Here is a 26982-nt window from a genome sequence, read left to right on the forward strand (position 1 = left end):
AAAATTCTTTCACACATTTTGCCGAGAAGTCGGCAGAAAAACGAAAAATTCAGACTGGCAATTTGTGTTTTTCACTGAAGCTGTGGGCGTAAGGACGTCGTCCAGCATCAGAAAATAGCATTCCTTTGTTTGTTTGGTATTGTTATGCTAGAAAACAATAGAAACAGTGAGAAAATACATTATTTTTTTTGGTGTTTCTTGAATGTCACTCTCAACACTGTTATTTTTTTTACGAACAGGAAGACAAAGATCCCAGTCCAACCAGCGTTGCAGAGGCACAGATAGACTCATGAGCACCCCAGTGTTCGCATTCTGTTGTTGTACGTGCTCAAGTGTCAGTTTCAATGATTTGTCAAGACATAAGTGTATTTTTAGATAGTGTACAGTTGTTTTTTAAGAGCCTTATACAAGAAATGCAGTTGCATAAAAAGTGCCAAATACTAGAAAGCGGAAAACTTTATTTGTGTAGATTTTCTCATCACACAGGTGGTGTTTACATTTCAAAGATTATGAAAGGAGGATCTAGTTCGTTTTTCTTTAAGTAATCAGGAGCTCCTATAACTCACAACCATTGTGTATTACCTTGAAGTAAGGTATTTTTGTTCTGAGAGTGTTATTTTCAGCTGTGTATAAGAGCAAAAGTTGTTGTGGGTACTGTAAAGATCTCATAAGTCCTGACAGGATAGTCTTATTGCTTTAAATTGACTTTCTCAGAGACCACAGTTGTGATCAGAAGGTTTTGTTGCAAAGTAGCAGATAGATTTATACAAAAGTTATTTTTTCAAGATGTAGTCCTGGCATATACAGCTCTTGGACTTTTCTGTATTGATGGAGACATCTAGAAAACTGGACTCTAGAGGTAGATATTTGTAAAGTTAGAGCATGTAGTAAATGTTTATTTTTCAAAGATACAAATCATGTAATTGTTACATCTTCTTTGACACGAAAGATACATGTACATGTATTATTGAGTTGATTTCTTCAGAAACAATACAAATTGTTATTGTTTTGAACTCTCAAAGAAAGAGAGTGTGTTAACTCTAGGCTAAACATTCCAGTTTATTTTGCCGTTAAAGATCTATGTTGTGTTGTTTTTTGTTGCAAGCTTTTGTGTTAAAACCGTTGCTGACATATTCATGTTCTTGTGTCAGGATTACGTTTAGCATCAGTCATTTAGAAACAGTCATACGGAACATCCTAGCCAAAATGCACCCTCGGAAGCTCCTAAACATTCATGTTTTCTAGATACAAATCTAGTACCTGTTACAGCTTATCTAACATGGAGGGTACATGTGTAATGAAAACATTACATGAGAATCAGTAATGTGATTATTTTCCAGTTCTAGAGCAACAGTGTGTCATAGCATTCACATTGAAGATGTTTATTGTGTTGTTATTTTGTTCCAAATACTTGTATTAAAACCTTTGTTGACATGTTATATGTACATTCTTGCATCAGCACTCTTTTTGTTTCAAATATATCCAGGTTGGGTAACCCAGTTCAATCTTATTATGTTTGTGTGTACATACAGTCTCTGGATTAATAGCTATATAATCCTAAAATTGCAATGTACATCCGTCGATGGAGGTTAGACAAACTGGTAAATAGATACACAAGGTGACAGTTACTCAAGGAACTGGATAAAATTTGGAAATAGTCAAACGTTTCAGCAACTTCAGTTTCTTGTTAACTCTCTGAAGAGAGAGCAGAATCTGAAATGTCTGTTTCCGAACTTAATCCAGTAGCTTGAGTAACTGTTACCTTTTCTACTGTGCATATCTTAGGTCCGAGTCCCTTATGATGTTTTTTTGCAGTCTGAATTTGCTAGTGTTGTTAAAAGTTTGATGTAAATAAGTTCAAGTTTTCCAGTTTGAAAACTCCCTACCTGTATTTGCATACCCGCCAGAGGTTGGTGGGAAAGATTGTGACCTCATCATATGACCCGTTTTCTGACCGCACTCCCCACCAAGGTTAGTGGGGATTGCGGACGGCAGAAAACGGGTCACAATCTTCCCCACCAACCTCTGCTTGGATGGAAGTATTTGCAGGCTCTTCCCACTACCAGATGGACTTAAACTTGGGCACTGCTTCCTTACAATACCAAGGGCATGCTGAGCACATAGCACTACAAGGATTCACAATTAGTACTTATAATGTTAAAACCTTTAACTCTAACCTTTAATCTGGCAACTGTTAACCCGTTACACTTACATGTACTTAGATAATCATATACATTATATCATTTTATATTAGAACATATAGTAGTCACCCTTCACATCTGGAATGTAAGGGTTCGAATCTAGGTAAAAATTACGCCGCATTTGATGTTTTACACTACTTACATTTTGTAGATTATCTAATGTTAACTTTATATTCCATGGTCTGTTGTCTTGTCATCAGGGCTAGCCCTTTGTATAAGCCGCCGGCTAGTTTGGCAATCCTGGCTGCAAGTGCTTCACGGCGAAACCAACAACATACCGTATGGTTGCTTTCGTTTTCAGCCACACCATTGATTTCCCCACCTTACTGAATGATGTAGGATTTTCAAATTCGTCACAATGACGTTTCTTGGGCAAAGGTGCATGTCGCTTCCTCCTGAACTGGTTTATGATGGCAAACCTAGTAAGACCATCTTTTAAACGAAGTTGTCCTCAACAGTCACTCAGCGCCTATCCTGCTGCTACTTTTTGCCCTCGTCGCCTTGTATGTCTCTCTGGTAGTAGTAGGACGAGGCAGACGGTTGATTCTGAGCGGTGTAGCTGCTGGCATCGTAGCCTGTCGGGTAGGGTGCCGGGTTCGGGTAGGGCTGCTGAGGAGACGGTGCGGGGTTGTTTTCCGATGGGTAGGGGTAGGGGTACGGGTAAGGTTGTTGCTGAGGCGCCGGTTCAGGGTAGTATGATGATGGATATGGGTAAGGATACGGTTGTGGGTACGGATACGGTTGTGATGGGTAAGGGTATGGTTGTTGTTGTGATGGGTAAGGGTACGGTTGTGGGGGTACCTGGTTACCGGGGAAGCCTGGGGGACGACGGGAGCCCTGGCTCGGTGAGTAGTAGTAGTGCGCCGGACGCACCATCATCACGGCCTTGCGGAACGAGTACAGGTAGTCGCTGCGCCAGAAGTACCAGTAGATGCCGTTCTCCTCGCCCTCGTACGCGCCCAGGTGGTACAGGCCGTTGGGGTTGCTGAGTCCGCACATGTTCTTCCCCGGCATGCCGCCCTTGTACCACCAGCCTCCCCGGGCCCTCTTCCCGCAGTTCACCGAGTCGTCGCCGTCGTTGTCCCGGTCGAACGTGCTGAAGTTCGCCCCGTCGTGGTAGCTGAAGGAGTCCGGCACGTTACTGCCGTAAGTGAAGCGGCCGGTGGTCATCCTGTACTTCATCGACTCGTTGGCGACCTTGAACCCCTCGTACTGGGCGATATGCCACTGGCCCTCGAAGGACTCGACCTGCAACCAGCAAAGAGTGAACATTCGCAGCAATCTTTAGAACCTAGTAGGCTCCATTCTAGATATGAACAATTCACCTGAACAAGCCCGTATCAACCTACTACTCGATGGTTCACCTTTCTTGTCCCAAGAATCTAATGGAAACATTTTATATCAACCCAAATATATTGCAAATTCCAATCGCTTTACACTTGACTGAACTGCCCTATACGTATGAGGGATGATTAATAAGTCCTCGGCCTCACCCAGAAATAAGGTGCACAACTCAAATTGTTGGACATTATATAGTATAAAGTCTTTTATCAATATCCACCAAATTTGAAATCATCATAGTCTTTCTAGTCGATGCCCATTTAAAAATCAGTTACTGTAGTACTACTGTAGGTAAGTGACGAGAAAAGCAAGGATGAACTACGATATGAGCTGTGTGGGTCGTGTTCGTCATGCCATGAAATCTACGAACTTCAAGACATTGTCAAATTATAATTTTCCAGTGGTGATGCTATAATATTAGACAGCTTGCTAGAGTTCATCACCACTGTACCTGGGTGTGCCATGTACATTTCCATGCTGATTCGTTTGAAAAAAACAGTGGACTACTGCTACAAATAAAGAAATCTTTCCATGCACCTGGATGCGCAGCATCGCGCTGCCGAACGACCGCGTCAGCGCGTGTATGTTGTCGAGACCCAGCCAGAACTCGCCCTCCAGGTTGCCGAACCCCTCCTTGTAGTCCTTCCACGGGCGGAAGAACTTGATGCTCCCGTTGATGCGGCGCTGGATGACGGTCCAGCCTCCACCGTCGCTCTCCATGTCACAGTAGACGGGGAAGCTGCTGTTGTAGAAGCGGGGGTAGATCGTGTATATGCCGCTTTCGTTTTTGCCACTGAGCAGTATGTCCGTACACGATATATGGCCTGGAAATGAAAGAGAATATCTCAGTTTTTCGCTGGAGATGGTAACAGGCTTTTGATTGATAAGCAGTACCAGTGTGCTCTCAACAGTAGACTCAACTTTTAAAAAGTACAACGGTCTTGATAGCGGTGTTTGGAGAACAGTCTTTAGTACTGTACAGGACTTGACAATTAGTCAAACAGCTGACTAACTACGTACACTGGCAGAAATATGGCCCGAAAACCTGGTGGTTAGAGTAAGTCAGTAGTGGTCGTGTGTTTGGGAGTAAAATTTGATTCTTAATTCAAAACTGGTCAGACTGCTCCAAACCTACCGCAAACCTTGGTTGACTGGTGGTCCCGAACCATGTTCGGCTATATATGTGTAACCTGTGTCTGAAAGATGTAAATATTTGCTGGAAGCAGTGTTGAAATGACGTAAGGGACTCTGATAACATACCTACATATATGATCCCGGGACAGTCCTTCTGCCGCACCGGGAGACTGTGATAACATACCTACATACATGATCCCGGGACAGTCCTTCTGCCGCACCGGGAGACTGTGATAACATACCTACATACATGATCCCGGGACAATCCTTCTGCCTCACCGGGAGACTGTGATAACATACCTACATACATGATCCCGGGACAGTCCTTCTGCCGCACGGGAAGGCAGGTCTCCCTGGGCACCACTAACGTCGGGCCGGCGTCCGTGTGCTGCCGCAGACTCTGCTTCTCCTGCTCCTCCGCCACGCCCTCCAGCTTCCGCAGGACCTGCATCACCAGCCGCTTGATGGACTTGATCTCCGTGAGGTGCAGGCCGAGCTGTCTCCTCATCATGTCGAACTCCAGGTAATTCACCGGGGAAGCCGACTGGAAGGCGAAAGATATTTATTTCTTTTATGTATATTTATCGTCAAATGTCACAGTACACTACACTGACTCTCGAGGCAGCATAGCAACAAAGATATCAAAACCGGAAGTTCTTAAGCAGTACCAATGAGAGCTGCTAGGGGGATCATCATCGAACTTGTCCTTCGTTTTGCCAACACCTACCCACATACCGAATGTTGTAAAGATTTGTCCATAGCTTCTTGAATTATGCTGTCCACAAATAATACACGCACGCACACGCTCACACACACACACACACACACGCTCACACACACACACAGACACGAAAACATAACCGTTTGTCGGTGAACATAATTAACAGAGTGACTATCTCTACAGTAAGACCACCTGGCCATGCGCCAATGTGACCATTGTTTTGGTGATGATATTTCTCAAGCATTAAAAACCCTGCCTAAAGTGGGCACCTGTAGACATGGGTCATATTTTATCGCTCCCCTGAGTAGTCTTCTTGGGCGGGTTTGACTGTGGAAGGTATTTCGACCCACCACCCTACATCTGCTTAGAGATTACCCACAGGCCACAACTAACAGGTAGACAACCAGTGGGGAGCACAATAAAGAAGAAAACTCGCGATCAACTTGTTTCTACCGCGTGATTTCCAAGCAGCTGCAGATTGTTACGCACCAGATCTAGACCAAACAAATAACCTTTACAGTCGCGTGTACCAGACTTAAAGTTTAATTCTCTGTGTTAAACTTTGTAATTGCTTCCTATTAGAGGCGGAGGTTGCAATTGGGCTGCAGGGCATCGGTAATCTCCAAGCAGATATAAGCACCCTCAGAACGTAACGTGTATTATTAAGGTTTGTTGTACGTCTTTCTATTGGTTTTGTGTAGTTGTTGTTGTTGTTCACCCTGTGGTGCCTAGTGGCACATAGGTCTGTACGTTTCCTTGCTGCTTCAGTAGCGGGGGGGGGGTCGTTTACTAGGCACCTCCTAGAACATGGGACCGTAGGGACCCCAATTTTACATCCCTTCCGAAAAACGGGTGCAGCCCCAACAGAGACGTCCTGTCCCAGGATTTGACCGTGGTCTCCCAGTTAGCAGCTAATTGAAACCAGGGGCTCAACATGCAGCTACCAGTTGAGCTACTGGGACTGTACATCCCTGGTTTTGTGTAGGGGAAGAGACAAAGACGCGGACTGGCTGTGGCGGAGACTGCCACCTTCCTCTTTCCAGGACAACCAAGTTCACTAGCACTGACTGAGTGTAGCGGAGACTCCCACCTTCCAGGACCGCCAAGTTCACGGGCAAGGCTCACTGCTCGTGAAGGATCGTGCCCTGGGGCGCGTCGGTGTCAGAAGGAAGGGCGCTACATGTCGGCACGTTTCCGAAGTTCTAGCATACTTTAGTACTTGACTTACATCTCACCGTCATCCAAAGTGACGATACCGGATAACCAGACGCAGATGAACGATACTTATCAGCTCGTCTGCCACTGGGTACTCATTAATCCGGAATCAGTTTACTGAATCATCAGAACGCACCCAGTCGTAACCGGTTAAGCGGTTCACACAGGGTCCGGCCCAGTTTCTGTGATTAACTTTTACGTGCGTCTTGCCGCATTTTGATACGTCATTTTAGTAGTATTGCACATTTTGACCTGAAGATGAAAATAGGTACACTACTACAAAAACTAAACTAAATGCCACAAAAACGCGCACGGATACTGAGCCGGACCCTACATTGTACATCTTCGAGATCTAGTTTGACGGCAGCCTGCGAGTAGCCAGTAGCCCCGGCAGTCTCTACCAGACTAACCGCGCCGGCTATAGGGAAAATCAGTTTGCCAGGGGACTTTGGCCATCGAGGGTTTCATTCGCAGGCCCAGTTAGGATTGCAGATTGGACCCTCTCTGCGTAGCCGATTCCTTTCATACAAGGCAAGCGAAAAGGGAGATCCAGCGGTTACTACGGAGGATGGTACTCAGGCTATCGAACCAGGCGCGTACCTGCAATATGGCATGTGGCTCTTTAGAAACAGGTCCAGACTTTACGTGACACCTTCGGACCGAGAATAAATGAGGTGTCAGACCTCATGCGTGAAACTGGACACGTGCCAGTTAATACGACCCAGTACCCCGAAACCGCACTGCAGCGTTCGGTGACCTTTTGGCTAGGCCATAACAGCGCAAAGGTATAAAGGTGCTGTGGAGAAGATGACACCCAGCGTGTGAGAGGCAAAGTTGATTTCAATCGCTTTGAAGTCCTGCTGCTAAGTAGTCCCTACGAATAGTACCAGACCCTTTGGTTTGCTGGGAAAATTGTAGAAATTGGCCGAATTGCTGAATGAGTCCCCGATGGCTCAATCTTTTCGAGTAGAGTTATGTACGTGTGTAACTCCATGGCCTGCCAGCTCATCTGGCAAATCGTTCAACCCGTTTGGCCAAGTTCTCCTATTTCCCAGCAATCCAAGCCTGGTATCCATCCCCATTATAGCTCCATAGTTTCTTTCGCCCTTTGCGAAGAAGACGAAAGAGAGAACAGCTATAACAGGGTTGGATACCATGTAACGTTACCAGTCGAACCCATTGGGTTTGATAGAGACAATCCCTCCCGACCTTCTGCTTTTATGGTGTCGAGAGGTTAACCCAGTATTTGAACAGGGTAAACTATGTCAAGTGCTGCACAGATTGACTTTTAACCTCTGAGCGGTCTACTCGCGGAGGAGAATATCTACAGTCGGTCAGTCAGTCAAAGTTCACTGCACAACAATTGTAACAGGTACAATGTAACGCACGTGAAGCGTCGTATAAGACCACTGGGTAGTCACATTAACACAATGTACTACGGTAGATTCTAAACTATACTATGTTGATAGAGGGCACAGTGAGGTGCTGTATGTCTGATGATATATCGATACTCTTAAGTCGTTATTTTACGGTTTCTTCTTGGAAGGTAGTATATATAATGCATTCGAGTGGCGTCGTGGTTGTGTAACGGTCATGGTGTTTGGCCCAGAACCCAGAGGTCCTGGTTTCCAATCCCCTGACATGCCGATCTTGTGCCCTTGGGGAAAGTCACTTAGCACGAATTTCCCCCCTCCATCCAGGTGTAAAAATGGGCACCTGCCTTCGGCTGGGGAGGGAAAAGGCTTTTCCCTCCAATACCGTGCCCTAGACACGGTGCATAACAACCCACAGCCCCACGGCCTCAAAAAGGCTATTGGACTACATTTACCTTTTATATACGTATCGGCCTAGATACAGTATGACAGCGTGACGGTCTAAGTGGTCATGACTCGTTTGATTTACGACGCCTGAGTAGGACCAGGTGAGGTGGTCATGACATGAAAGGACCTGGGCTCTGCGGTCGTGACCCCGGGCTACCTGGGAAGAGGGATGTCTTAGACTTCGCACGTAGCATCGAGGTGGTCCTGTGGTCAGTTCTTTTTATTTAAAGAAAACAATACAAATAGATGAGCAAAAACAAAGTGACGGCGAACTCAAGTTATACTCAATTTCTATTTTCGCCGTCACTTGTACATTATGGAAAATAGAATATTTGACAAGACGCTCAAATGAATGAATATACGTAAATACATGAACATAGCAAAGGTCAGGGTTGTTGACTTAGAATCTGAAGGTTCTGGGTTCGAATCCCTGGCAGGCTCCAGTATTTATCAAACTTGTTGTACGAATGTTGGTTAGGTCGGCGGAAAGAAAACAGGACATATGATAAAAGGCCACAATCTTCCCAATCTGCTTGGAGAGTACCAATACTGTGCTCAGGTGAAAATGAGAACCTAGCTTCTGTTAGGGACGTCCTCTCTGGCCGGAGATCCCGTGTTTGAGGGGAGCCACACCACGAGCACGTTAAGGATCCCGACACACTCATCGAATTCGAAAAGAAGGGTCCATCCCGATGTGAGCGGTCCAAAACTTACAGTTGGATCCTAAAACGGGTATCTCACCGAAGCTGCGGCACGTTGGCGACCTCGCTGCGACCTTGTGATCTGACAGAGCTCCCAACGAATTTTGTCGATAAAAAACTTATCTTTTTACACTTTGTGTGTTTTGTTGTCTTTTGAGTCATGCTTGTACGTTTTACACGATATTCGTATTATAAAGTCAAGGGAGCACAAATCCTATTCAGTACGCAGCGAGGCCACCACCGTGACACAGCCCAGTGAGATACAAGTATCCTCTTTGCATCTGCTCGCATGTCCCCTAAAATTGTGACCGAAGGCGCGGGATCGCCAGGAAGCCGCGGAATGGGGGCAGCGTGTCGCCCGGCTAAGCTGGAACAAGTTTGCGTGCGTCTGACATCAGTCATGGGTGACACGCCGGACGTGCAGAAATTCACATAGAACAAAAAAACCTGACTGTCTGTGAACGATATGTTATTGTAGAGGACACCGTAGCCGCATAGTTCCCGTTTAGAGTTTTCATTTAGGAATTATTTCAAAGTATGCGGCTACAGCGTCCTTTCTGAAGATGTTGCATACGTGTGTACGGTTGCCTACTGTCTGTGAACGATAGTTCATTAATGGGGGAAAGAAAAGTATCACTCTTGAGCAAGGTAGACATTGCTGAGGAGGCGCTGTCTTTTTTACTCCGTAACCTTACTAGTACCATGCACGTACAAAATGAATGGTGACAAGTTCAACAAGAGTGAAGATCAGTATGTCGAACTTGTCGGCTGTTGACCCTTTCTGTTTGTCACACTTCCAACCGCCAATCACCACCGACCGAATCTACTATCTAGTTTAAAGTCCTCTTTTCCCGCATAAATTCACCATGTAGTCTCTCAAGTCCCGCTTTCCACACAGAGAGTAGGCAGCCCTTTGATAACGAGGCCTCGCGCCCTTGATCTTAAACCAGCGAGAAATCGCTTCCTGGCCACATCGTGAAAACGGTCCAGGAGCCGAACTTCCACAGCGCCAGGCCTGTGTGATATAGGGGATCAATTTTATTGTTTCGTGGTATCAAGTCATGTACATTCAAGGTAATCTCCAAGCAGTGAGGATCTGGGTCACTCTCGGCGTTAACTTATGCGTGTTTTTGCAACAGTTTTAGTTTCCAAGGAGGTTTTCCAGCCTTCCCAGTCACAGCAGCAAGCCTATATAATGTACGGACTCCGTTTGATTGTTGCGTGGTATCCAGCCGTGTACGGTCAAGCAAGGGGGTTTAGACCTACTTGGGTCAAGGTAGTCTCCAAACAGATGTAAGCATCTGGCTCAGTGTTTTTTCGTCTTTTTGCAACATTTTTACTTCGTCTTTCCAGCAATGACACTAATGCTGAGCCGGATCCTTACATCTGCTGAGAAGAGATTGCGACCATGGTAGTGACGTTTGGGAAACTGACAAGTCAGATAATCAAAAGCAGACAGGAAATAATTGGACTTTATTGCTATATAAGATAACAGACAGCGACCTACAACACCTACAGGTACTGGGGAGCTAGACTCTACCAGACTCCTTGACCTGCTGACTACTAGAACTGTAGTTGAAATTGGCCAAAAAGGTTGACTGATTTTCCAGAAAAGTTACACATTGGCATTGTCTTCTCATATGCCCCGTTTTCATTCTGCACTCCCCGCCATTCACTTGGAAAGAAAACAGGGCATATGAAAAGAACGTCACAGTTTTCCCCACCGAATTATCATTTTGGGAAAGTAGCAAGTTATTTAGCCTATTTGGCCAGTTTCTACTGCTTTTCCAGCAACCGTAGTATAGCCTGGGTGCCAGACTTTTTCAACGGCACACACAGTCTAGCTCCTTGACTCAGGGCCAACATGCATTTCGATGAAATTTTGCCACTGACCCCTTACTCAGATCCTGAGCAGCTCAGAGGGTTGTGGCAAAATTTTATTAGAGTGAACGTAGGCACTGGAGTCAATGAGCTAGCCTGTGTGCGCCCTAGAAACAGTCTGGCGTCCCAGGCTAAGTATACCAGCCTAGGAGTCTGGTAGAAGACTTTGTGGGAGCTCGCGGTTAAAGGCACCCAGAGCATTTTATGAGGCTTGAAAACTGAAAAGACTCTAGTTGTTGTAATCTTTATGAAATTGACATTTAATGCCACTGTTTACCACATTTACGTGCGGATTTCTTATCAAAAGTGCTCAAAAGCGGCACAAAAATAAGCTACATGGTGATCTTTTAGTTTCACGCGCCTACTGTAAATACTGTAGATACCATAGCCCCACCCACCTCCGTCAAAACGTAGAAATGCAAAATTAAAGTATAAAGATGCAAATAGTTGACGCCTTGACGGATATGCAGTCACTCTCTCATTGGTCGAACCGCTAGTTGTGATGGACAGTCAGGATCAGTCTATTAGGGCTTGGATTTTCTATCAGTTCTCATAACACAACGACATCGTATTTTTGTTCCGTTAAAGTCAATGTGTGATGTTATAGTGTTATTGAAACTTACTATGTGTAGGAATGACTAGAAATTGGAGTTTTTGAACTCAAGTTTTAAGCCTCATAAAATGCTCTGGATGCCTTTAACCGTAGGGGTGTTCCCAGTAGTACGGCATGTGGCTCCATCAATTATCACACAGGCTGGACTGATCAGACCTGACACGGGCCAGACGAGCCGGGGTTCCGTGTCCCCCTGACTTTCACGTTGAACCGATCACGCTCATAGATGCCACATGGTCGCTACCACATAGTCATCCTTTGGGACAGTCGATTGAGTTCCCAACATGCCAACATTTTTTTTTCAGATGACAACGCCACATCTGTCTATCCACATTCAATGTGCCGTGGTGATAAAGTGACAGATTTTATGGTTTATCAGAATCCTAAGATTTAGCAGTGAAAGTAGATTCAACGAAGCCGAAAAGGAAAGTGTCCTTTATCTGAAGGATTTGAAATAAGTAATAATAAAGAGACAGTTTTATGTGGTTTATCTAAATCATGAGATTCAACAGCGAATGTAAACCCACTGAAGAAGCCGAACAAGACACTAGACATTATGAGGAGTTTATCTAAAGGATTTGAAATAGTTCATGATAGATAAAGTGAACGGTTTATGCGGTTTATCTCAATCCTGAGATACAGCAGCGAATGTAAATTCAAAGAAACCGAAAAAGAAACTTAAACCTTTTCGCGTTTATCGAAAGGATTTAAGACAATTCATGATCAGGTGACAGCTTTATGTCACTTATCTAAAATCCTGAGATTCAGCAGCGAATATACTAGTATCTAAAGAAGCCGAATAAGAAAGTAAAAACACTCGTCGTTTATCAAAAGGATTTAAATGCATTCTATGTGACCCGGTCACTGACCTTTTAATGGATGAGACTTTTATCGTCCCATTGGGCCAGGTCAGGTCACTTCGGAGCAAACACATGATATGTACATTTGAGATGGGTAAGAACGTGGAGGGCCAGTGGGGGTCGACATCAGACTGGGCGAAGCATATGGACGCCTCTTCGTTAGCTAGCAGCGTAATGCGACTTCGGTACGGCTCACGGGTCACCCCCGCTATTTACGATAAGTGAAGTGAAGTGAACTTTATTGCTCAACAATCGTACATGGTACAATGTATGGCATGAAATCAACAATCTGTTCTACAAGGCTAATCTATCCTAAAATTCTAAGTACAAAATATTTTCGAAACCACTGTATTTGTTACAATATATATTCATGTATGGGTAATTCTGTCTCGCTTTTCGAATGATTTAAGGAGAAATTGACATAAGTGCGTTGAGTTCTTTTACCGGGAAAGATCTGACCCCATAAGCTCCCCCATAAACAGGGCCGTCAACTTTACGTCCCCATCCCAAAGAAGGTCGACGCTACATTTTTCCAGCCATGTCCAGACCCGGGCGCAAAGCAGGGCCCGCTGGCTTCATGGATATAGAAATCTAGCTTAGATATGTAGATACAGCTTCTTTGCGCTTCTCTGTATTGATGGAAACATACGAACAGGTAGATTTTGTTTCGGTCTCCCGTTGTACCCGCACCTGCAAATAACACATTGTAGAGAATCCTTGTAGGTTGCGAAAGATCTCCAAGCAGATGTTCTGGGTGAACAATTGTTACGTTTTCTAAGTCAAGTTGTCCGGAATGACTCCTGTTTTATTTCATTACACCTCAACACATTATATGAACATTAGATCTGAACCCAGGACAAATTGTCAATAGACAGGGACTTCATATACATGTCTTTGAGTAAAAAGAAGGGGATAAGTTAAATTCGGGCATATTCTCCCTCCCTTTCTCTCCCTTCAGGACATATACATTAGCGCAGTGCAATGTTAAGGTCCGTCCGGAAACCGTGACTGAAGAGTTATGCGCCAGAGGTGAAGGAATTAGGACATCTCGGCCCCATGCGCAGCCTTTATCTGATTCTTAAGACTGGGGAGGCACGAGAGTAGCCTCCTGCCCAGACCTTCTGGGTGACTGTCGCTCGCATGTTCTTCTGTGGTTAGGCATAATCGACAGGCTGACCCAGTACTGCGTAGCATTACAGAGTAAAAGGTAAATGTGGTCCCATAGACGTTTTGAAGCCATAAGGGCAGGGTGATAATTCTGTGTCTCGGGCACGGTATTGGAAGGCGGAGCCCATCGCTCTCCTTCCACCGCATTTTACCCCCTCAACCGAAGTCAGGTACCCATTTTCACCTGGGTGGAGTGACGAACGTCGTCTTAAAAGTATTTCCTAAGGGCACAGCATGGATCGGTGGCATGTCAGGGGATTAGAACCAAGGACCTCTGGGTTCTGGGCCATACACCCTAACGGCCCAATTAACCTTTACGCAGACACGACCACCCGGTAACAACGCAAAGCACACAAAAAAAGCCATAGAAAAGCGACAGCAGCCGGAAAGGTCTTCACCGCGAGGCTAGACTCGAGAGGCGCGGAGGGCTTTCCTCGCTATCAGCACACCGGCACTGCCAACTAGTTCACTGGGTTACAGACCTCAGCCTTGACCCATTGTTCCCGGTTGGGTTATCTCTGGGAGTGGCTGTCGTGTACCTGCTATCACCATGACCCGTTAGGCCGGGGGAGAAGTGTATGTTTGTCAGGTAGGGTAGAGATTACAATCTGGCAGAATCGCCGATTCTGTCAGTGAAAATAAAAGTGATTTCCAACCAGTTTAGCTCACTGACGAGCTATTCTTCCACTGGTCGTGAAAGGGGAGACAGATGCTATGTACAGTATTTACAGGTTCATTCTACCGGGGAGATTCGTCCTAGGTCTTTTGGACAAGTACAATGAACAGCGGACCACGCTGTAACGCCCCGTCCGAAGGACTGTGATTCTTCCCAGTCATGTGCAACCGGGATTCGAATTCCCAACCTCTTTATCATTCAACGGACTGTCAGAACATTTCCACTTCGACTCATGTCACTTTACATCAATTGATTGACTTCAAATTTAGGATTTAGAAATGGGAGACCACCCTAACACATTCTTAACCCTATCTAGACCGGGCTTTTTTTAGACTTCTTGGACCGGGGGGGGCTCTTTCGACCCCCCCGTCATAACTTCCGAACAGTATGCTCTATCATCACCAAATTTGCAGGGAGTGATGTTCACGTGAAGTTTTATAATTTCTGTAATTTTGGTGACGGTATGACGTAATATGACGTAATTATGACGTCATCGATGCGATTTTATTGGCTAAATAGGGAATTCCCATAATATCTAAAAGTATTAGACAAAATAGTGCGTATTATTGATTTAAAGGTATGCCAAGACATTTGACGTCAGTGGTGCCTAAGTTGATGTCAAAATGACGTCGAAGAATGACGTCATGTGTTGTTAGCGACCCCCTGGGATCCTCCATCTTGGATCGGCCATTTTGAAATTTTTCAAAATACATTTTTTCCATGTATTATTCCAAATAACAATGAAAATAGACTAAAAACATTCATCTGAATGTTTCTGGTTAAGAAAATTCCAGGTTGTGACGAATTTAAAGGCGAAAAAGCCTGTTTATACCGAAAATAATGATTTTGTCCGCCATCTTGGATTTTGAGCGATGACGTCATCAAATTAGCATAATTTATGAATATCGAATCATGAAAGTTACATTAAATCACATGTGGTGTTATACATGTAGGAAACTAGTCTGGTTGAGCAAGAAAACATTGGAAACAACTATGTTTAAATCGAAATTAGTGAAATTTGCATAAAATGCCTCTTCAGAAACCCGTTGCCATGGCAACACGAATAATGATAAACTTATAATTTTATCATAATATTGTTGCCAACTAAATTTTAGGAAAATTCACCAAGTTTGGTTGTTCTACCATACGTCGTTTGGCAGTTATCCGATGTCAAAGTTGGCGCGGGCACTTTTAGCCCCCCCCCGGTCTAGATAGGGTTAAAACCCCTGTCACACTTGTGCGTATATACAAGTCCGCATGAGTTGCGTATTAACATTTTTATGGTTTGAGTAAGGTTTGCGGAGAAAAAGTTGTGGTCTACTTTGACCCACCGTTGTGCAGCCTAGTTATCGAACCAAAGAAATGACTTCTTCGGCTGCAAACTTAACCTAAAACAAAAACTTGCTAATACGCAACTCATGAGGACTTGCATATACGCACAAGTGTGACAGGGCCCTAACATCCTAATATCGCGAGCCGATCGGAGTTTCTGTTGAGAGAGACTACGAACGGGATCTCTACCGTTAGAGTCGTCGCAATCGCTATCCTGACACATATGTCACGACGGACCTGCGGCAAGATGTCGACAGCCTCTACCTGATCCCTAGCTTCAGTGGGCACCAGGAGCTGGAGACGATCCAGAAGTTCCTGACATCTTGCGGCTGAGGAAACCCTCGATCTCACGCAAAACGTTCCTCCGCCGATCTCCAAGCAGATGTACTACATTCCGTCTCCGTTTTTGAGGCGCTTTTCTTACGTCTTCTTAGTGGATCGTATATTTGAATATAGGGGACAGTGATGAGAGAAAGACTAGGACCACTCTAAAAGACGTATAGACGCCGTAAAAACACATATAAAACACCGAGTCTGACCCTACGTCTGCTTGGAAATTAGTCCTATGTACAAAGTATGGGCGGAGAAAATGGCTAGCTAACGAATACTTTAAACTCTAGATCTTTAAAATTGAAGTTTTTTTTAACAGTTACTGAGAGACATAGGGGGTAAGGTTTATTTGAAAGTAGCTCTGCGAAATTTTGAAGGAATAAGCGCCACCAGTACTTTTATCATACCTCCAGGGCGGCGATCCGTCTATCTAAATCTTCTCTCTTCTGATCATGATTGAGTTTGAATTCTTTCCTCTAAAATGAAATAATCAAGATACGATTACCCTTCTTTGTCTAAGAAGGTTCTGGTATATATGAATAGAGTGGAATGTGCGCGAGAGGCCCTTTCAGCGCAGAACGCACCGAAAGTCTCCAGTAGTAGTGCACCACTAGAAGCTTCTGCCAGATCAAGATGCAGGCTCCGCATACATTCACGTTCCGGGTCCCGGCCTCGCGACCTCCCGGTATGTTCAATATACCGTTACTTCTGTTGCCAAATAGGTGGAATAGGGACACAGGAGAGACGTCTGCGACCAGGCCTTTGACTTTATAGCTCAGCACTTTAACTACACACACGTGAAGGAGGGAAAATAAGATGGGTTTAGGACTGGGCCTGACACGTCAGGCACTCAAACGGGCTTGAACTCAGTAGTAGGTAAGGTAAACACGCAGGAAACCTAAAACACCTGTCTGCGAACCGACTTCTGACAAAATTGGAAATGAGAAAGTAGACCCTACAATTAGAGCAACCGGCTTTAGCGACCAATTAGTGCCATGTTCCAATTATTGTAATATAACTGGAACAAATGCGAACGATAGGCACCGACAGTTCCGCCTGGGGTGCTGGTCAGACCGCGAGGTGAAGACGCAAAGTCACTATTTGTGGCTTTGCGAGGTAGATGGGGTATTTGACCAAGTATGTCAGCATTACAAAGAGTTAACCCGCAGAAAGTAAGATGGAAATTGAAACGAACAAGTTTGAAGATTCGTTACCATCCCTGGAAACTGTCCTGAAGTAAAATTTTAAGGCATCATCTCATTATGTAACTCTAAACCCGCCTTTTCCACTAGACGGCGATCGCTGAGTGACCGAAAATGGATCTGTGTGACTCTTGATTTTAACTTGAATGTGATGGAATATGTAAAAGCATGATCTAATAGACAACAAAACATGTAAAAAGAGTAATTCTTCAACTATAAAATTCGTTCAGTGACCTGTGATATGTTTTGTCGCTCCGCGGTCGCAGCCTCAAGTGGAACGCTTGAGCCTATGCTAAGTGTGGCAAACCGCTCTGCTTGTGTCTGTGAAACTAGTATGTTACGCCAAAGGGTACATGACCCAGTTAGCTGCACACTTAAGACACAGAAAATTACAAAAAGGGAAACTTTCCTCTGCATAAAGCCGTCTGCACTACTTTCGATCATTGCGACAATACTGAAAAGGTATCTTGCAAGACTTCCGGCGCTGGGAAGATGTTTATCTTTAGATTCTTGGCACAGAAGAGTTAGAAAGTATAACATTTCTGTAACGAATCTGAACCAGAGAGCCTCGCTTGTACCCCCAACCAGGGATAGGTCGTCTGCCAAGCCGCGGCGACCGAGCCCTGGATAGCATCTTTAATAGCGGCATTTCCTACAGATTCTTGGCTGGGTGACAGTGGTGCGTAGGTACGTTGACACCGTCAGTGGTGACGGAAACAAATCCACGCACTATTTTTAATGGGCAGAGTGTTGCAAGGCGTACTTACCTGCTGAGGAGGATCGCCGATGGCGGCGGCGGCGAGAAGACCAAGATCACTCAAGCCACACTGACAGTGACGGAGGTACCGTCTCCCCAGCATTTCGCACTGAGGGTTGCGCTTTTCCTTCTCGGGCGTCCTGGCCGCTTCCTTCGTCGGCTTCTTGGCTCCTCCATCTCCGAAATATAACAGCAGTAAAATTATCACCGAGGGACGCATGGTAAAGAGTGTTCCGGGCAGGCCTGGGGGTTGTCTGTGCGGACTGGCTGGAGGGACGAACTGGAGCTCCGAGATGGCGCTTCACCAGACGGAGGGCTGTTCGTCTGCTGTACGGGACGGACCATTGATGTTTGTGTGTATGGGGGAGCTGTACAGTTGAAAAAAATATACACCGTTATTAGATACAGTGCTTAAAAGGCGCGCTTGGTTGCGTTTACATCTCTGTTCGCTTCTAGTTTGGGAAGGGGTGTGGTGAGATTTAGACCTCTGTGTCTCCGGCAACTTGCGAAACCCTAATACGAGTCATAATCATCTATGTATATGGTTTCCACTCACTCCATCATAGAGCCAATCCAGCGCCTCCATGCACTCCACCTGGGTTAGGAGCCACAGTATCTATTACAAGGTGGTCGCCAGTGACATTGTGAGATTGCCAAATCAGATGTTCTTTGTTGTGAAACGTGGCTCACATCTCACGTGTGTCGTTGCCAACAGGTCTATTATTTTCTGATCTTGTCTCTCCTTACTGGCTCCTCTCCACACGCGCAGCTAGACACCTCGTATCACTTCACAGGTGCTAGTCTTGTTAGCAGGCTTTGCAGGCTAGGTAGGCGATCCGTGTTGTTGTTGTTGATGTTCACCTTGTGACACATAGGTCAGAAAGTTTCCTTGCTTTTTCTGTAGAAGGGTTTATTTTTGTAGGGAGGGGTTGGTAGCCCCTCCCGTTTATTCTTTAGGTGCCCGAGGCACCTCTTCGATCGAAGACGGGTCCCCCATTTTACGTCCCTTCCCAAAGCCCCAACCGAGATGCAGTTCCCAGGACGTGACCCGGGGTCTCCTAGTTACCGACTAATTGGAACTAGGCGCTAAACTATGGGGCATGTACAAGTTGAGCTCCAGGCCAGGGCCATCCCTCTAGCGGTCAGTGGGAGCGGACAAGGCCGGCAACCAGGCTACGGCTTTCCGTTCCAGAGTTTTTGTCAGTCTGACAGTGACACTGGCACACGCGGGTCGGCAGCAATGTGGTGCTGATCAGGTGACGTCTGATGATTACCTACTGGGAAATGGCGCGATGTTGTGTACATACTAGTAGGCAGGTCCGTGCCAAAGTAATCAGATCACCATACTATGTAACTATACAATGTTACCGAATACCAACCAGAGTTACCAACCTATAGGATGTGTTGAAAAAATCGTATTTTCCCAGAACTGTCGTACAGTACAGACCCAGAAGAACATGGCTGGATTGTGTGCTCGAGGACGTGAGATTGACTGCTGGGAAAAACAACCCGAGGCTGACAGATTTGAGCAAGACGGCCCGGAACAGAGTGGACTGGCGGAGAATGGTGGCGAGACGTAAAATACGAATTCATCCTGGCGCAGGCCACTCATCCGATGAGGAGACCTGATCAATTATCAAGTAAGTAAGTTGTACAGTTCGTAAATCTTTGTCACCAAATACAGTAGGGGCTTCGCTGGATAACTTAAAAAAGAACGGTTGCAGCTAGATGTGCAAGTGTTAGGTGTGACAGATCCCTCGATATAGTAGAACCAGCTGCTGTCACGCCGCGTGCTTGTGAGGCTGGTGTGTTACGCCGAAGGGCGGTTATACCGGCTATACAGATACAGAATACGGCGCTATTCTATATACATGTATATACCTAGCAATGGCATCTGTGTACTGTGTACCGTAGCCTACTGATGTTGGAAGAGTAAACAAACAAACACAAAAACAGGTAGATATTCATAAACCTCATTTTATTTATCCCTGGTATATTATATACTATACCCTAGTTCCGTTTTACATGTTTTTCAACATTATTTCATATTCTACTTTTTCTCGCCCGTGTTGAGATATAGACATATACAACATTAAAACACTATATATACACCAGTACTTCAGAATGAAGACAGGTATTTTACAAATGGTCACACAAGAAAGAGTTCAGTGGTACAAGGCCAAGACAGCACCATCTTACTTTTACAACACCTCTCCTTTAAAAGTAAGACACGGGGGCCTCATCACACAGCACAGAGAAATTTGTACACGGCACACCGTGGTCACAAGCGTGTCATTGCTTCAATGATTGTCTTGATATTGCAGCATAAATATATAATAGTCTTTATTGCATATTCCTGCCCAGATGGGCTAAATGCACAGATGACCACACGTGGTCTATAAGAAGCATATGAATTGATAAGCTGCTACATTCTAACATTGAAAAACTAAAAAATAGACAAACTGTGGACTATTGATAAACTTATGTTGATCACCTAGTAGTTTCTTCTCTCTTTTTGAAACATAAATGACAAATACAGCTATGAATCTATAAGCTACCATAGCAAAAGGAACAGGCAAAATCTTTTTTTAAAGGTTGATGAATGGAATAAAATAGTGTTAGATAGAATTATTGTAAAAGAATAGACATGTTTAGACGGATTCAGTATGGAGGTGTTTTTCTGTCATCTACATGTTGTAAACAATCCAGTTTTTGTCGTTCCTTGGATCATTGATCTTTCTTTTTTAATAATTGGAAGGGTTCTTTGATTATTTGTTTTCCGTGCTCTCTATGTGTCTTTCATTTTGGAAGGTAATATAAAGAACCAAGCTATCAGCCGCACTGCCAGTGTCATAAGAGATAAGTAAGTCTACGGCTTTGACGATATGTCCGCACGGGTAGCTTCATAGTAAGAAGGGGGAGGGGCTGGGGCGATGTGCGACGGTAGGTAGGCGTGGTCCGACGGTTGGTAGGCATGGCCAGACGGTTGGTAGGCGTGGCTCCCCGGGGGTGTGGTCGTTCGCCCGTCGCTAGGTGTGGCCCCAGGCCAGTGGGCCTGCATCCTGGTCGAAACGAGGTGAAGACAATAGAGATTATAACTGTAATCATGTGCTATTGATGCCAATAACTTTCGGTAATTTGAATATTCATTTCAAGAAGGCTTCTTATTCGATCACGTGACCTAAGGTGATGATGGCTATTTGCGAACGAGGCAGTCAGAGGCCATTGTGACCTTCTCCTGATTTGCTCCGTTTTCTGATAGACCAACTGACAGAAAACGGGGCAAATCGGAAGAAGGTCACAATTTCTTCATTGCAACAGGCGGATACAAGCATAAGAAGTCCTCCAAGAGTAGCCTCTACCAGGCTCCAGAGGCGACTGGAAAGAGTAGAAATCGACGAAATTGACAAATAACATGCCAGAGCAGTTAGTCTGCTAAAGGAGAACACTTTTAGATCGGCAAACTGTACTCCTTTGGAGCACTAACTCCTCTGGCATGTTTTCTGTCTATTTGCCCAAATTCTACTCTTTTCAACCGCCTCTGGAGCCTGCTAGAGGCTACTCCAAGACTCACCACGGCTAAAAGAAGCCTTTAAATACCTTGAGGGATAGGGTGGGTGCTGCACTACTGGAAACATCTCTGCCATCACGGTCGGGGCGACATGGCCTACCGGTGCGCCGGTCACGACGGTCTGCCCCACCCCCAGGCCTCCCGGCGGCTGCGGGGCGGTGGAACCCACCACCTGTACCGTGGGCTGTCCGCCCTGCTGGTTGGCGGCGTCCCGGGCCTTTTTACAACAGAAGCACGCTAGCAGGAGGAGTACGAGTCCCAGGCACAGAAACGTGGGCCCGATCACTTTGAACGGCGTCAGTACCTCTCTGCTGAATCCGACACCGGTAAATACACAGCCCTGGATCAAAAAGACCGTGCCAGCGATCATAGGACAAAGGGCCTGGGCCACTGGGTTATTGGTACGGTGTCCAACATATTTGAACCCAGGGGAGCTGTAGTGATACCGTCTGTTTAGGCCTCGTCCGCCTCCGTGAAAACCATGGGAGCCGGGGAAGATGCCACCTTGCGGATGGGTCGTGTGGCCGCCGGTTCCAAATGACGACGCATCGCCGCCATGACCGAACCCGCCTCCGGCGCTACCGAAGCCACCACCGTCCCCGCAACTGCTGAATCCCCCTCCTCCTCCTCCGTCGAACCCCCCGCCGCCACTACTGAATCCTCCCCCACCGTCACCGCCGCCACCTCCGCCACAGTCACCCATGAATAGTCGAATTGGAAAGGGTAGTCGACGTAACTCCTTCGTAGTGTCTTGCTAATATTTCCTCTCGGTTCACTTTACTTGAGTACAGTACCGTCTCTTAGAAATATTCAAGTGAATCTGTCCACGATTTCAGACGACTACAGTGGGAATATCCCCAGTGCGTCTTCAAAACAAGTCCTGTCGAATAAGGAACGTCATTTCTGTGACGCAGCCTCTCAGTCAAGGTTGGGTTCACATGACATGCAGGGAGATCTCGAACTTAATTACTCTGAGAAGTATTTCATCGACGTCGACAGAAATCTTTGACTCGACAGAAAGTGACGAAGACCAAACTAATACAACTAGTGGCAACGAAGAAAGTCAAAGGACTAAGAAAAAAGTGACATTAGGAGGTGATCGTAACCTTCTTTACCCATGAATAAATTGAATTCGCCCGGTTGTTAACAAATCAATTGACCCGTGCACGAATGCCGATAATCACCGTGGGTGTGGTGTGTCGGAAAATAGGGACTGCGTAAGGTGTGTCACCAAAATGGTTATAATGGTTGTATTTACATAGAACAACAAATAAAAAGCATAAACGACCTCTAAACGTCGCCTTTTTCCTGTCACAAGTCACAAATCCAAATAAAGCTCGCTGGAACACAGAAAAAAATACTGCTAAACGGATATCTATCATTCAAGGGCATCTTTTGTAGCCTACGGTCTTAACTTAATGGTTGTGCGTAATAATGTATATAGAGTAACAAAACAACCACAAAGAATTAAGGAACTCATCTTCACCTTTCAATTTTTTTTCCTTTCGAAAGTTACAAATCCAAGTATATATGTGCATAACAAAACACTGTTAGGCATCATTCGTAGTTCTGGGAAATGACAGCAGATGAGACGGCATTCGACCGGTTTCGACTGTTAGGCAGTCATCTATTATTCAGGGCCACCTTTTGTTGCCTCCGGCTAAATCATTGAAGCACGCGATTTCACCCGGCCGAGGACAAAACGTGTTTCCTCTGGCACTGTCATTGATTTTAATCAAGCTCGAGTCTGTTGTAAACCTGATGCAACTCGAGAAACGAGAAATAAAAGTTTCATCCTAACAACTATGATGCCATACATGCATGTTTGATGGACTCCAAACCACGAGGACACGTCAACAGTTGTTGTTGTTGCTATGTCGTCACTTGTGTATTTATTTGTATATCTGCATACCCTGTAAAAACTACTCTCCAAGCAGAGGAGTGGGTCCGGCAGGTTTTTGGCGTGTTTTTAGGCATTTTTGTCGGGCTATCTACTTTGTCATGGTTTCTTTGTCTCTACAACCCACAAAGAGACAGAGAAACCATGACAAAGTAGATAGCCCGACAAAAATGCCTAAAAACACGCCAAAAACCTGCCGGACCCACTCCTCTGCTTGGAGAGTAGTAAAAACCGCCTCATGGCGTAATATACCAGGTTTGTACAGAAGAGTATGAGCTGTCCGGACAGATTGATTTGATCCACTCACACAGGAAGGATCCATATTATTTTCGATAAGTGTGGCGGGCTCTTTAATGTGTGGCTCCCCTCAAACACGGGACCTCCGTAGCCTCCGTTGCAGGCTCTGAGCCGGCCTTTTTGGGGGCTAAATAATATACTTTTTGCAGGCAGTCCGTGACCAGCAGCCACCCCCGTAACCATTTTGCCGACAAAATCTAAGAGGATATCCCTAACCGAAGCTGGATACTAATTTACCAACATTGAGCATTTTAAAGACGCCATCACACTTATCGAAAAATGTGAGGGTGTGAAGTGAGTGGTTTTAAAAAAACCTTATGTGCAATATTAACAGGCAAAAGCAGTATCCAATCGGCCACCTGTTTGATACGGCCTTTGTCCTCTGGATACTACCCTGTGGTAAACCGGTAATTCAGCTTGGGATTTTGATCCCACTACGCCCACTACCTAAGCCAACACTTCCCCAGTTACATTTGAGCCAATGTTTTTGAGCCAAAGTGAATCTGCTTCGAGCTTGTGTATAATGCCCAAGCCCATGGTATAAGCTGTGGGAGTAATTTTAAGGCTGAACACATTTATGTACTTTGTAAGTTTGAGAACCACCTGGTCACTGGAGGTAAGTTTTGCGTCATGCAAAGCTGCCAGATGGTGCAGAGTATTTCCTAATGCCCCCTTTCCGTTAGACGGCAATAGCGAAGTGACCAAGGCAATTGCAAAATAGGTTTTGTTACCCTTGATTTTATAACTGGAATATGGTGCAAGATGTAGAAGTATGATTAAAAGACAAAACTCACAAAAACGTTCTTAATCTATGAAATTCTCTGCATGATAAAATTTTAGTGTATTATTTTATAATACACTGTAGTATATTAGTATATTAGCCTCTTTCTTGATTCGCAGTCTCTCATCATCCAGATGTTAATCTTACAGTATCAAAAATATTGTCCAGTACCGACTTCCCTTGCAGTCCGCCGTAACGCAACAGCTGACAAACCAACGTGTACAAAACGATAGCAGGAAATGGTGCAACATATCACCCAATATCTGCTTAGCACAAAACTCACGATTTGACACCCACAAAGCGTTTACGGAATAAGTGGCCTGTTCCATATGCCCGTCAAGATAGGGGTGCTTTTAGAATATTACATTGACGATAAAAGCAGTTACGGTGTAAAATAGACAACGTGCATCATCACGCGCAACCTAGCAGACGATATGCCAAGTTACATACCAGTGCGACGACGGAATCGTGAGTTCTAGCTGCGAACGTGCGCACAACTCCATTTCTAATACTCCTGTAGGAGGTCACCCTCCTTCCCGGGGTAACAAAGAAGTACAATGTTTACTACACATTGTTACATCAACTGTTTAAAGCCTTAGCCTGTTAAAAGAGTGTAAAATACAGGAAGACTGTTTTGAATTTCATTTTTCAGATGTGAGATCACGAGAATTGTATGTCCCTTGCCAGCGGCCGACCCGGCTGAAGTCGGCAGCTTTTTTTCTAGGATATATCGGGTAACCAGAAACACAACGTTTCTTTTTCCATGCCTTGTTGGTAAACCGACACAGTATATAAGAATGATTGCACACTAATAGAACCAACTCGGCTATGGAGTTTTTCGCCTGAAGAACATATCGTTCTCCTGGCGCTAGTGGTGTTTTCTTCTGCAGACGTTTTTCTTTCCTAAAATGACTTAATTAACCATGAACTGCAGAAGTAACTGCATTGGGGCGACAGTGGTGCTCCTCGTCGTCACAATTCGCTACACCGGCATCCGTTTGGCTTCGGCATCGAGTTTGAATGTAACCAAGCAGGCCGATGAAACAACCGACATCCTCCACAACTCGACACTGCGAAATGGCTCCGCGGAGAACTGTGGCACATTCCCGGCTACAAACAACTCTACGGTAGGAGAAAACGTTATATTAAATGCCCCAGTACGCCTTGATAATGACTTAGAAACTCCGGCTCTCAGCGTACCGAGCCTATGCATCTCTCTATGTTGTTTAACGTGCTCGATGTGGGGCTCTCCTCAAACACGGGATCTATCTAAGAGGATATTCCTAACCGAAGCTGGATACTAATTTGCCAACATTGAGCATGTTAAAGACGCCACCACACTTATCGAAAAATGTGAGGGTGTGAAGTGAGTGGTTAAAAACCTTATGTGCCGCACCTTAGGCAATTTATATTGTATTTAGGTCACTCTTGTTGGAAAAGTGTTGGTTTAAGAAGTGGATGCAGTGGGATTACAATCGTAATCTCCAAGCAGATTTACCAGTGGCAACGACAGTATTTAGAGGCAAAAGCAGTATCCAATTGGCCACTTGTTTGATCCGGCTTTTGTCCTCTGGATACTACCCTGTGGTAAACCGGTAAGTCAACTTGGAGATTCTGATCCCACTGCGCCCTTACCTAAGCCAACACTTCCCAAGTTACATTTGAGCCCATGTTTTTGAGCCAAAGTAAATCTGTTTCGAGCGTGTGTATAATGCCCAAGCCCATGGCATAAGCTGTGGGTAGTAATTTTAAGGCTGAACTCACTTATGTACTTTGTAAGTTAGAGAACCACCTGGTCACTGGAGGTAAGTTTGACGTCATGCAAAGCTGCCAGATGGTGAAGAGTATTTCATAATGCCCCCTTTTCACTAGGCGGCAATAGCGAAGTGACCAAGGCAATTGCAAAATAGGTTTTGTTACCCTTGATTTTATAACTGGAATATGGTGCAAGATGTAGAAGTATGACTGAAAGGCAAAACTCACAAAAACGTTCTTATAAAAATCTACCCTTACCGTCCGCCGTAACGCAACAGCTGACGAACTAAAGTGCACAAAACGATCACAGGAAATGGCGCAACACAAAACTCACGATTTGACACCCACAAGGCGTTTACGGAATTAGTGGCCTGTTCCATATGCCCGTCAAGATAGGAGTGATTTTAGAACATTACATTGAATATAAAAGCAGTTACGGTGTAAAATAGACAACGTGCATCATAACGCGCAACCTAGCAGACGATATGCCAAGTTACATACCAGTGCGACGACGGGATCGTGAGTTCTAGCTGCGAACGTGCGCGCAACTCCATTTCTAGGAGTTCACCCTCCTTCCCGGAGTAACAAAGAAGTACAATGTTTACTACACATTGTTACATCAACTGTTTAAAGCCTTTGCCTGTTGAAAGAGTGTGAAATACAGGAAGACTGTTTTGAATTTCATTTTTCAGATGTGAGATCACGAGAATTGTATGTCCCTTGCCAG

General features: G+C 45.1%; 3 protein-coding genes across 3 annotated transcripts in view; 1 reads left to right on the forward strand and 2 right to left on the reverse strand.

Annotated features, from left to right (window-relative positions):
• The window catches only part of LOC136432012 (platelet binding protein GspB-like), a 22645-nt gene extending 21200 nt beyond the window's left edge, over window positions 1-1445 (forward strand). Inside the window, exon 10 of the mRNA XM_066423025.1 lies at window positions 240-1445. Within this exon, the coding sequence (XP_066279122.1) occupies window positions 240-285 (46 nt within the window). The 3' untranslated portion in view covers window positions 286-1445. The remainder of the gene's footprint in view (window positions 1-239) is intronic.
• LOC136433822 (fibrinogen C domain-containing protein 1-like) lies at window positions 1367-18533 on the reverse strand. The gene is made up of 4 exons (XM_066426359.1): window positions 17962-18533; window positions 4977-5220; window positions 4080-4366; window positions 1367-3449 (listed from the first exon to the last, which is right to left on the reverse strand). The coding sequence occupies exons 1-4, from the start codon at window positions 18169-18171 to the stop codon at window positions 2682-2684; spliced, it is 1509 nt and encodes a 502-aa protein (XP_066282456.1). The 5' UTR covers window positions 18172-18533; the 3' UTR covers window positions 1367-2681.
• A 1378-nt stretch (window positions 18534-19911) lies between these two features.
• On the reverse strand, window positions 19912-22225 carry LOC136432013 (uncharacterized). Its single transcript, XM_066423026.1, has 2 exons — window positions 21552-22225; window positions 19912-21013 (listed from the first exon to the last, which is right to left on the reverse strand). The coding sequence occupies exons 1-2, from the start codon at window positions 22223-22225 to the stop codon at window positions 20821-20823; spliced, it is 867 nt and encodes a 288-aa protein (XP_066279123.1). The 3' UTR covers window positions 19912-20820.
• Between the last annotated feature and the right edge of the window lie 4757 nt (window positions 22226-26982).

This window comes from Branchiostoma lanceolatum, chromosome 4 (genome assembly GCF_035083965.1).
Source record: "Branchiostoma lanceolatum isolate klBraLanc5 chromosome 4, klBraLanc5.hap2, whole genome shotgun sequence".
Lineage (NCBI taxonomy): Eukaryota > Metazoa > Chordata > Leptocardii > Amphioxiformes > Branchiostomatidae > Branchiostoma > Branchiostoma lanceolatum.